Below are 12,231 nucleotides of genomic sequence, written 5' to 3'. Positions count from 1 at the left end.
ATTAAAGCAGAAATAAATGACATAGAGAACAAAAAACAATAGAAAGGATAAATATCACCAAAAGTTGGTTCTTTGAGAAGATCAACAAGATTGACAAGCCCCTAGCTAGACTGACAAAATCAAAAAGAGAGAAGACCCATATAAACAAAATAATGAATGAAAAAGGTGACATAACTGCAGATCCTGAAGAAATTAAAAAAATTATAAGAGGATATTATGAACAACTGTATGGCAACAAACTGGATAATGTAGAAGAAATGGACAATTTCCTGGAAACATATGAACAACCTAGACTGACCAGAGAAGAAATAGAAGACCTCAACCAACCCATCACAAGCAAAGAGATCCAATCAGTCATCAAAAATCTTCCCACAAATAAATGCCCAGGGCCAGATGGCTTCACAGGGGAATTCTACCAAACTTTCCAGAAAGAACTGACACCAATCTTACTCAAACTCTTTCAAAACATTGAAAAAAATGGAACACTACCTAACTCATTTTATGAAGCTAACATCAATCTAATACCAAAACCAGGCAAAGATGCTACAAAAAAGGAAAACTACCGGCCAATCTCCCTAATGAATATAGATGCAAAAATCCTCAACAAAATACTTGCAAATCGAATCCAAAGACACATTAAAAAAATCATACACCATGACCAAGTGGGGTTCATTCCAGGCATGCAAGGATGGTTCAACATCAGAAAAACAATCAATGTATTACAACACATTAAAAACTCGAAAGGGAAAAATCAATTGATCATCTCAATAGATGCTGAAAAAGCATTTGACAAAATCCAACATCCCTTTTTGATAAAAACACTTCAAAAGGTAGGAATTGAAGGAAACTTCCTCAACATGATAAAGAGCATATATGAAAAACCCACAGCCAGCATAGTACTCAATGGTGAGAGACTGAAAGCCTTCCCTCTAAGATCAGGAACAAGACAAGGATGCCCGCTGTCACCACTGTTATTCAACATTGTGCTGGAAGTGCTAGCCAGGGCAATCCGGCAAGACAAAGAAATAAAAGGCATCCAAATTGGAAAAGAAGAAGTAAAACTGTCATTGTTTGCAGATGATATGATCTTATATCTAGAAAACCCTGAGAAATCAACGATACACCTACTAGAGCTAATAAACAAATTTAGCAAAGTAGCGGGATACAAGATTAATGCACATAAGTCAGTAATGTTTCTATATGCTAGAAATGAACAAACTGAAGAAACACTCAAGAAAAAGATACCATTTTCAATTGCAACTAAAAAAATCAAGTACCTAGGAATCAACTTAACGAAAGATGTAAAAGACCTATACAAAGAAAACTACATAACTCTACTAAAAGAAATAGAAGGGGACCTTAAAAGATGGAAAAATATTCCATGTTCATGGATAGGAAGGCTAAATGTCATTAAGATGTCAATTCTACCCAAACTCATCTACAGATTCAATGCAATCCCAATCAAAATCCCAACAACCTACTTTGCAGACTTGGAAAAGCTAGTTATCAAATTTATTTGGAAAGGGAAGATGCCTCGAATTGCTAAAGACACTCTAAAAAAGAAAAACGAAGTGGGAGGACTTACACTCCCTGACTTTGAAGCTTATTATAAAGCCACAGTTGCCAAGACAGCATGGTACTGGCACAAAGATAGACATATAGATCAATGGAATCGAATTGAGAATTCAGAGATAGACCCTCAGATCTATGGCCGACTGATCTTTGATAAGGCCCCCCAAAGTCACCGAACTGAGCCATAATGGTCTTTTCAACAAATGGGGCTGGGAGAGTTGGATATCCATATCCAAAAGAATGAAAGAGGACCCCTACCTCACCCCCTACACAAAAATTAACTCAAAATGGACCAAAGATCTCAATATAAAAGAAAGTACCATAAAACTCCTAGAAGATAATGTAGGAAAACATCTTCAAGACCTTGTATTAGGAGGCCACTTCCTAGACTTTACACCCAAAGCACAAGCAACAAAAGAGAAAATAGATAAATGGGAACTCCTCAAGCTTAGAAGTTTCTGCACCTCAAAGGAATTTCTCAAAAAGGTAAAGAGGCAGCCAACTCAATGGGAAAAAATTTTTGGAAACCATGTATCTGACAAAAGACTGATATCTTGCATATACAAAGAAATCCTACAACTCAATGACAATAGTACAGACAGCCCAATTATAAAATGGGCAAAAGATATGAAAAGACAGTTCTCTGAAGAGGAAATACAAATGACCAAGAAACACATGAAAAAATGTTCAGCTTCACTAGCTATTAGAGAGATGCAAATTAAGACCACAATGAGATACCATCTAACACCGGTTAGAATGGCTGCCATTAAACAAACAGGAAACTACAAATGCTGGAGGGGATGCGGAGAAATTGGAACTCTTATTCATTGTTGGTGGGACTGTATAATGGTTCAGCCACTCTGGAAGTCAGTCTGGCAGTTCCTTAGAAAACTAGATATAGAGCTACCATTCGATCCAGCGATTGCACTCCTCGGTATATACCCGGAAGATCGGAAAGCAGTGACACGAACAGATATCTGCACGCCAATGTTCATAGCAGCATTATTCACAATTGCCAAGAGATGGAAACAACCCAAATGTCCTTCAACAGATGAGTGGATAAATAAAATGTGGTATATACACACGATGGAATACTACGCGGCAGTAAGAAGGAACGATCTGGTGAAACATATGACAACATGGATGAACCTTGAAGACATAATGCTGAGCGAAATAAGCCAGGCACAAAAAGAGAAATATTATATGCTACCACTAATGTGAACTTTGAAAAATGTAAAACAAATGGTTTATAATGTAGAATGTAGGGGAACTAGCAGTAGAGAGCAATTAAGGAAGGGGGAACAATAATCCAGGAAGAACAGATAAGCTATTTAACGTTCTGGGGATGCCCAGAAATGACTATGGTCTGTTAATTTCTGATGGTTGTAGTAGGAACAAGTTCACTGAAATGTTGCTATATTATGTAACTTTCTTGGGGTAAAGTAGGAACATGTTGGAAGTTAAGCAGTTATCTTAGGTTAGTTGTCTTTTTCTTACTCCCTTGCTATGGTCTCTTTGAAATGCTCTTTTATTGTATGTTTGTTTTCTTTTTAACTTTTTTTTTCATACAGGTGATTTGAAAAAAGAAGGGAAAGTTAAAAAAAAAAAAAAAAAAAAAAAAAAAAAAAAAAAAGAAAAAAGACAAAAAAGGGGAAAAAAAAAAAAAAAAAAAGATGTAGTGCCCCCTTGAGGAGCCTGTGGAGAATGCAGGGGTATTCGCCTACCCCACCTCCATGGTTGCTAACATGACCACAGACATAGGGGACTGGTGGTTTGATGGGTTGAGCCCTCTACCATAAGTTTTACCCTTGGGAAGACGGTTGCTGCAAAGGAGAGGCTAGGCCTCCCTGTATTTGTGCCTAAGAGTCTCCTCCTGAGTGCCTCTTTGTTGCTCAGATGTGGCCCTCTCTCTCTGGCTAAGCCAACTTGAAAGGTGAAATCACTGCCCTCCCCCCTACGTGGGATCAGACACCCAGGGAAGTGAATCTCCCTGGCAACGTGGAATATGACTCCCAGGGAGGAATGTAGACCTGGCACCGTGGGACGGAGAACATCTTCTTGACCAAAAGGGGGATGTGAAAGGAAATGAAATAAGCTTCAGTGGCAGAGAGATTCCAAAAGGAGCCGAGAGGTCACTCTGGTGGGCACTCTTATGCACACTTTAGACAACCCTTTTTAGGTTCTAAAGAATTGGGGTAGCTGGTGGTGGATACCTGAAACTATCAAACTACAACCCAGAACCCATGAATCTCGAAGACAGTTGTATAAAAATGTAGCTTATGAGGGGGTGACAATGGGATTGGGAAAGCCATAAGGACCAAACACCACTTTGTCTAGTTTATGGATGGATGTGTAGAAAAGTAGGGGAGGGAAACAGACAGACAAAGGTACCCAGTGTTCTTTTTTACTTCATTTGCTCTTTTTCACTCTAATTATTATTCTTGTTATTTTTGTGTGTGTGCTAATGAAGGTGTCAGGGATTGATTTAGGTGATGAATGTACAACTATGTAATGGTACTGTAAACAATCGAAAGTACAATTTGTTTTGTATGACTGCGTGGTATGTGAATATATCTCAATAAAATGATGATTTAAAAAAAAAAAAAAAAAAAAAAAAAAAAAAAAAAAAAATGATGTGATGCATGGATTCATGCTCCAGAGAGGAAAAACAACAGTCAGGCCAAGGCTGAAGTGAGAGGAAGAGCACAAGCCAGAAGTCTGCTCATGGTCCCCAGAAACTGGGCTAAGCTTGCACTTTTAACAAATACCTCTTACCAAGAGGCTCAGTATGAAGATCTTGCATATTGCAGTTACCAAGGTTCTTCCCTGTATATCTGCAGAATCTCTAAAAGAAATAAACCTACTCCCAAGTAAGACGTATACAAAATTGTTGTTAAGGAAATAATCTAGTGGAATAAGACAAAGCAGATTTCATTGCTGTGTTAAATCTCAAGTTAAGTAAGGTTTTAACTAGTCATTTACAGATCTCATTTCTGGAAATGTTGAGTGAAATCCAGAATCACTGGGAGATAAATCTCAATGATAACATTAATTTACTCACACACAGATAACTCTCTAAACAGCCACAGTCCAATTTACAACAAGATGTGCAACAGGCATAGAAGAAATAGGACAAACATTGCAAATGAATTCTTGATCTTCGGTGGTGCAAATTCTCAGAAGTTATTCTTGTCCAAATCCTTCTGTTTCTTCAATGGCAAACAACAGCTTCTCTTTTAGTTGCTCATAGCTCTTGTAGGGTGGCAGGTCCAAGCGGTTGAAACTAAAAATAGGAAGTGTTAGCTTGAGAAAAGGAAATGTACAAGGAAGCATATAGGCAGTGTAGTACAGCAACACGGTTTTAAGGTTGGGCAAAACTTTTCAAATCTAAGTTCTGTCACTGGGCTTTGAAGCAAGTGCTTTAATATTTCCAACTCTCAGTTTCTTTTTTGGTAAAGTGGGAAAACCAATACCTACCTCTCAGGGCAGAGTGAAGAAGAAACAAGCACAATATCTAGTGCTCAGCAGGTACTTAATAGAATGTTAGCCCTCTCCATAACCTCCCTCTCCCTAACAAGATCAGGGGTTGGCAAATTTTCTATAAATAATCAGATAATAAATAGCTTACGCTCTGGGGGTTATTAAATCTCTTACCAAAAGGTTTTAAGAATACTACCTTAAGAGTAAGAAATGATTTTCTGTTCTAATAGTCTTCTCCTACTGGAGTTCCCTGTTCTACTTTTATATGTGAGCTTTTAAGGGAATCTTTTAATTTGGGGCCATATATCACCTTCACAAGGTAACAGATAATAAATCTGCCCCAAAGCTTTGGCTCTTTGCTATATTTTTAGGATAAAGGCTAAGCAAATGTCTGATGATAAAAGAAATAATGCTAACCACAAATGGAAAATAAATTTACAATTATGACTTTTGTTAGCTATTGCAAATGAAAAACATGGAGTGGGACAAAGTTATAAGGCTGGTTTTCAATTATACAAAAGTATAATTAGAATATAGCACACTGTTCCAAGTTTGAAAAAAGCAAGGAACAAAAAAAGGTCAAATCAAAACACATGTATAAAAGAACAATATACAAAAATCATACAACTCAATAACAAAAAGACAAACAACCCAATTAAAAAATGGGTAAAGGAGCAGAATACACATTTCTTTGAAGAATGTATACACATGATAGATAAGCACATGAAAAGATGCTCAAGATCACATTACTTATGAGAGAAATGCTAATCAAAAGCACAATGAGCCATCATGGAAACCAGTTCGGCGGTCCCTCAAAAGTTGAACACAGAATTACCATATGACCCAGCAACACCACTTCTAGAACTGAAAACAGGAACATGAACAGATATTTGTACACCAATGTTCATAGAAGCATTATTCACAATATCCAAAGGTGGAAGCAAACCAAGTGGCCAACAATAAACGAATGGATAAAAAAAATGTGGCATATGTATACAACGGAATATTATTCAGCCACAAAAAGAAATGAGGCTCTGATACATGTTATTATATGGAAGAACCTCAGAGATATAATGTTGAGTGAAATAAGCCAGATACAAAAGGAAACACATATGCTCTCACTTATGTAAGGTATCAATGATAAGCAAAACCATAGAGACAGAAAGACATTACAGGTTATCAGGGGCCTAGGAAGGGGAGGGGAGGATGGGACAGAGAATTATTGCTTAACGGGTAAAGAGAATTTGAGGTGATGAAAAACCTTTGGTAATGGATGTTGGTGATGGTAGCACAATATTGTACATATAATTAATACCACTGAATTGTAGTCTTGAAAGTGGTTTCTAAAATGGGAAATTTTGAGTTGTATGTATGTTACTACAATAAGAAGTGGAAAAAAAAATGAAATTCCTCTTCACACCTACTAGGATGGCTCTAATTTTTAAAAAGGACAATAAGTGTTGGCAAGCATATGGAGAAATCGAAACCCTCATACACTGTTGGTGGGAATGTAAAATAATGCAGCTGCTGGGGATGGGGGCAGTGAGGTAATCCCTCAAAAAGTTAAACATAGAACTACCATTACACCCAGCAATTCTACTCCTAAAAATATACCCCAAAGAATTAAAAACAGGGACTCAAGCAGATATTTGTATACTAATGTTCATAACAGCATTATTCATAATGGCCAAAAGGTGGAAACAACCGAAGTATCTATCAACAGAAGACTCGATTAAAAAAAGAGGTGGTATATACATTCAATGGAATATTACTCAGCCATAAAAAGACTGAAGTTCTGATATAAGTTAAAACATGGATGAACCTTGAAAACATAAGTGAAATAAGCCAGATACAGAAAAACAAATATTGTTCTGGTTCTCATTCTAGAAAGCAGTTCTCCCTGTAACTATCAAACTTCAATTTCTCCCCCTTTGTAAAAAAGTTAAGTTTTCTAAATACCACACAGGATAAGGATCGACTGCAAATGGGCACAAGGGGTCGTTCTGGGGTAATGGAGATGCTCTAAAAGTGCACTGCAATAGAGCATGAGAGCAGGCGGGCTCGCTGTGGTCTGTTTCCAAAGTTGCCCTTGATCGCGTCTGAGGCGAGGCAGGCACGACGCTGAACAGCCAACATGCACTACAGAGTCTGCTGGCCGCCACCTCTTCCCCCACTCTGGCTTTTGTGCTCGCTGCTTCCAGTGCCCTTTGCGCCTCGGTCCAGGAAATGCCTGCCCTCCAGACATTCGTGGTTTGGGGAGAATGTGCCCCTTTTCCTTCTCCTGCGGTTTCCAGCACCATTCCTTCCCCCGAGTTGGGGAGGGAGGGGTACTGATCTTTGATCGCGAAGATGGCTGCTGACTGCCTGCTGGCCTTGACTCTGACACTTTTCCTATCTTTGCTGATCTGCCCCTTGTCAGAGGAGTGTTCCCTTCGACCGTCACTTTCTGGCATTCAAGGAAAGCTTTCTCATAATACTAAGTGGAAACATGGATACAAACTCAAGGAACAGATGCCTCAAAGTCAAAATTCCAGCAAAAACACACGAAAATATCAGAAAGTCCAGATTTCAACAATGATTACAAAGCATTCAAAGAAACAGGAAGTGATGGCACAGGCAAAGGAGGAAACCATCAAAGAGGAGGATCAGACCTGGAACATTCCAGGCCAAGACTTTAAAAAAAAAAGAAAAAGAAAAAAGGTCCTAAATATACTAATAGATCTAAAGGAAAACATGGGCAAAGAATTAAAGGAAATCTGGAAAATGAGAGGTGAACACAAAAAGAATACTAGTAGAGAGATGAAAATTATGGAAAGCAACCTAACAGAACTGAAGACCACAGTAAAAGAGAATTAAAAATTCTCTAGAGGGGTTCAACAGCAGATTGGAGCTGACAGAAGAAATTATCAGTGACCTTGAAGATAAGACAACTGAAATCATGCAGTTTGAGGAGCAGAGGAGGAAAGAATGAAGAAAAGTGAACAGAGCTTGAGGGGCCTGTGGGACTCCATTAGGCATACCACTATATACATTGTGGGAGTCCCAGAAGCAGAAAAAAGAGAGAAGGGGGCAGAGAGAATATTCAAAGAAATCATGGCTGAGAACTTCAGAAATTTAATAAAAGACATGAATATACACATCCAAGATGCTCAGCAAACTCCAAACAGGGTAAACCCAAATAGACCCACACCATGCCATGTTATAATCAAACTCAAATGTCAAAGACAAAGGGAGAATTCTATAAGCTGCAAGAGAGAAACAATGTGTCACATACAAGGGAGCCTTAGTAAGATTAAGTGCCAGCTTCCTCTTGGAAACCACGGAGGCAAGAAGGCAGTAGGAAGACATATTTGAAGTACTGAAAGCAAAAAACTTGCAAAACAAGAATTCTGTATTTGGTAAAACTGTCTTTCAAAAATGAATGAATGATTAAGATACTCCCTGATAAACAAAAGTTGAGGACTTAGGTACTTTTAGATCTGCCCTATAGAAATGCTAAGACAGTTCTGCAGGATAAAGGAAAAAACACTAGACAACGGACTGAAGCCACATGAAGAAATAAAGATCTTTGGTAAAGACGATGATATGGGTAAATATAAAGAGAAACTAAAGAGATAATGACAGTTAAATACAATTCATGATAATGGATGGGACCCAAGAATGGTGGATAAAAGGCTTAAAAAGACATTGGTAGTGCCCTCTTGAGAAGCCTGTGGAGAATGCAGGGGTATTGGCCTACCCCACCTCGATGGCTGCTAACATGACCACAGACAAAGGGGACTGGTGGTTTGATGGGTTGAGCCCTCTACCATAGGTTTTACCCTTGGGAAGATGGTTGCTGTAAAGGAGAGGCTAGGCCTCCCTATAATTGTGCCTAAGAGCCTCCTCCGGAATGCCTCTTTGTTGCTCAGTTGTGGCCCTCTCTCTCTAGCTAAGCCAACTTGAAAGGTGAAATCACTGCCCCCGCCCCCCCACGTGGGATCAGACACCCAGGGTAGCGAATCTCCCTGGCAACGTGGAATATGACTCTCGGGGAGGAATGTAGACCTGGCATTGTGGGACGGAGAACATCTTCTTGACCAAAAGGGGGATGTGAAAGGAAATGAAATAAGCTTCAGTGGCAGAGAGATTCCAAAACGAGCCGAGAGGTCACTCTGGTGGGCACTCTTACGCACAATTTAGGCAACCCTTTTTAGGTTCTAAAGAATTGGGGTAGCCGGTGGTGGATACCTGAAACTATCAAACTACAACCCAGAAGCCATGAATCTCGAAGACAATTGTATAAAAATGTAGCTTATGAGGGGTGACAATGGGATTGGGAAAGCCATAAGGACCATACTTCCCTTTGTCTAGTTTATGGATGGATGAGTAGAAAACTCGGGGAAGGAAACAAACAAACAAACAAACAGACAAAGGTACCCAGTGTTCTTTTTTACTTCAATTGCTCTTTTTCACTTTATTATTCTTGTTATTTTTGTGTGTGTGCTAATGAAGGTGTCAGGGATTGATTTAGGTGATGAATGTACAACTGTGTAATGGTACTGTGAACAACCGAACGTACGATTTGTTTTGTATGACTGCGTGGTTTGTGAATATATCTCAGTAAAATGAAGATTAAAAAAAAAAGACATTATTGGGACATAAGAAAAAATTAGAATATAGAATGTAAGCTTTATATCACTATTAAATTTCTTGAATTTGATAACTGCACTTAGGGTGATTACATAAGTGAATGTCCTTGTTTATAGGAAATGTACATGGAAGTACCATGTGTTCAAGTAGTGTGTGTGTGCAACCTGGTCTCAATGTTCAGAAAATGGATGGATGGATGAACAGAAAGTTAGATAAAAAGATGGTAGAAAATATGGCAAATGTGGCAAAACATTAAAATTGGTGGATCTGGGTATCTGGGGGTTTGTTGGATTTCCCTACATGGAAATATTATTTTTGAAGCTATCAAATAAGTTTGAAATTATTTGAAAATAAAAGTTAAAAAACACAAAAAAGTGCATTTCAGTGATGGCTGCACTCCTCTGTAAATCTACTAAAAATCATTGCATTATACATTTAAATTGGGTACATTTTATGGAATATAAGTTATGGCTTAATAAAGCTGTTCAAGTAATTCAATACCATGGGGAAAATATTTCACTTCTAATTTCTAACAGGTTTTAATATCTATAGGATAACTGGAAAAAGCCTATTTTTCTCTACTCTTTCTGATTTTACTTACCAGGTATGACTTCTGGGCAGCCAATTTTCTTTCCCAACTTTTTCAATGCAAAATTTCTGTGGTCCATTGCTCCCTAAAACATAAGGAAATCATTAACAGTTTGTTGATGCAGTAGTTCTCAAAGTTTTGTCCCCAGTCCAGCAGCATCTGCATTACCAGGGAACTTGTCAGAATAACAAATCCTGTGCCCACCTCAGGAAATCTGGTGGTGGAGTCAACAATGTGTTTTAACAACCTTCTAGTGATTCTGATTGAGTACTGAAGTTTCAGAACCACTGCCTTATGTATGCCCAAAAGGAGAAAATGCAGTTTTATCAGCATTCCATAGCCAGAATAACCCAGTATTATGACCAATAGCTATCCTAAGAACACATAAAAAGATTAATTTTATTAGTTTTAAACACAATAGAGAAACTACAATTTACTCTTATACAATAAAAAAAAAAACAACAACTTTATTTACATACAGAATTATTAAAACTTTAAATATCCCTGGGAATTCAATATTAACAATACTTGGGTATTCTGTGGTTATAAGACTTGCATACCCTTTCTGATACCTACACACACACACACACTCCCCAATTCCTGCCTTTGATCGTCCTTCAGCTGGTCACAGCTGTGAAGGGTAATTCTTTAAGCGGTAGTTTTTTAAAGGTCACTACTGCTCCCCAGGGGGTGTTTGTTTGTTTAACTGGTGGCCACACTGATTGGTAGTGCTACTGAACTTTTTAATTAGAAGGGACCTGGAACACCAAATGTTCTACAATGTGTGGGACCATCCAGCATAAAGTTCTTGTCCCACCCAACTAAACTCAGAAAAAAACATAAATTTATAGTATTATATTATCTAATAACATGGAACTGTTTCCACAAGTAGTTATGTGAAATGTTCATTGAAATAGGAGGTAGCCACTATGATGACAGAAGTTTAAAATTATTAAATAATTAAGCTTGAAATGATTAAATAATTTACTCCCTCTGCACATTCTACTCAATGTATCATAGCATTTCTAAACACATAGTTAAAAATGAATTTAGTTCAATAGTGCTAATTATTATGTAACAGAGAAGAATCTGCATTTTTTTATAGACTCAGAATCAAATCATAATAAAACTGAAAAGACATGAAATGAAGGTGACTTGTCATATTGCTATCATCTTGGAACGCTTTCTAAAATTTTATGGAAGAATAACAAATCTAGTTGTAAAAATCATATGCTGAAGTTTTTTATTTTTAAGTTTCCTGTTTTTCTCATTCTTACTCTAACACTACCCTTGAAGGTCTATACACGACTTCTGGTAGACTATTATACCTATGCTCCTATTCTTACATCTCAAATGATATGGCCTCCCACATTTTTTTTTCAAGTATGAGGGCCTTGGCCTGTAGTAAATTTCATGATAGGAGATGTATTTTCTATGTATATCATCACTATCCCAACCTATGTCATAACACTGGGAATTACTTTAATACATTAAAATAAGAGCTACCTCATTTTTCTAATTTTTCTTCACTGCCAGTCCATAATTTATTTTGGCAGATGAATTATCCCTAAGTAACCTATTACTTAAGTTATTTCCTTCTTTTTCTTATCATATATAATTATATTATTTCCTATTTTTTCCTTCTGTTCTTTCATTTTCCAGTGCTGCTTAATACAGAATAGTGTCTCTTCTCTTAATCCCAAATCTTTTCATATATAGGAACAAGTACCTGTCTACTTAATCTTATCTTCTATCCTAGTTGTTCCCAAATATTCATGTATTGAAATATATTACAAATAGTGCAATGTATATATATTTTTGGAAATAAGAGGTTATTTCATCTATCAATTTCATTTCAGAATATCAAAAAGGGACATTATAAATATTTGTTATAAAAACAGGATGCTGAATCTGAAAAGGTTAAGAACCACCACATTAAAGGATTATATACAAAACTC

At 37.4% G+C, this 12,231-nt stretch overlaps 1 protein-coding gene across 6 annotated transcripts in view; it reads right to left on the bottom strand.

The window, feature by feature from the left end:
- Positions 1-4,207: 4,207 nt before the first annotated feature.
- The window catches only part of ITCH (itchy E3 ubiquitin protein ligase), a 168,793-nt gene continuing 160,769 nt past the window's right edge, over positions 4,208-12,231 (bottom strand). For all 6 annotated transcript variants that reach the window (XM_037811041.1, XM_037811038.1, XM_037811036.1 and 3 more), the window contains 2 exons: positions 10,286-10,358; positions 4,208-4,855 (listed from right to left, as the gene is read on the bottom strand). In XM_037811041.1, the coding sequence (XP_037666969.1) occupies positions 4,756-4,855; positions 10,286-10,358 (173 nt within the window). In that variant the 3' untranslated portion in view covers positions 4,208-4,755. The remainder of the gene's footprint in view (positions 4,856-10,285; positions 10,359-12,231) is intronic.

This window comes from Choloepus didactylus, chromosome 19 (assembly GCF_015220235.1).
Source record: "Choloepus didactylus isolate mChoDid1 chromosome 19, mChoDid1.pri, whole genome shotgun sequence".
Taxonomy (NCBI): domain Eukaryota; kingdom Metazoa; phylum Chordata; class Mammalia; order Pilosa; family Megalonychidae; genus Choloepus; species Choloepus didactylus.
This window is presented reverse-complemented; position numbering and strand designations above follow the sequence as displayed.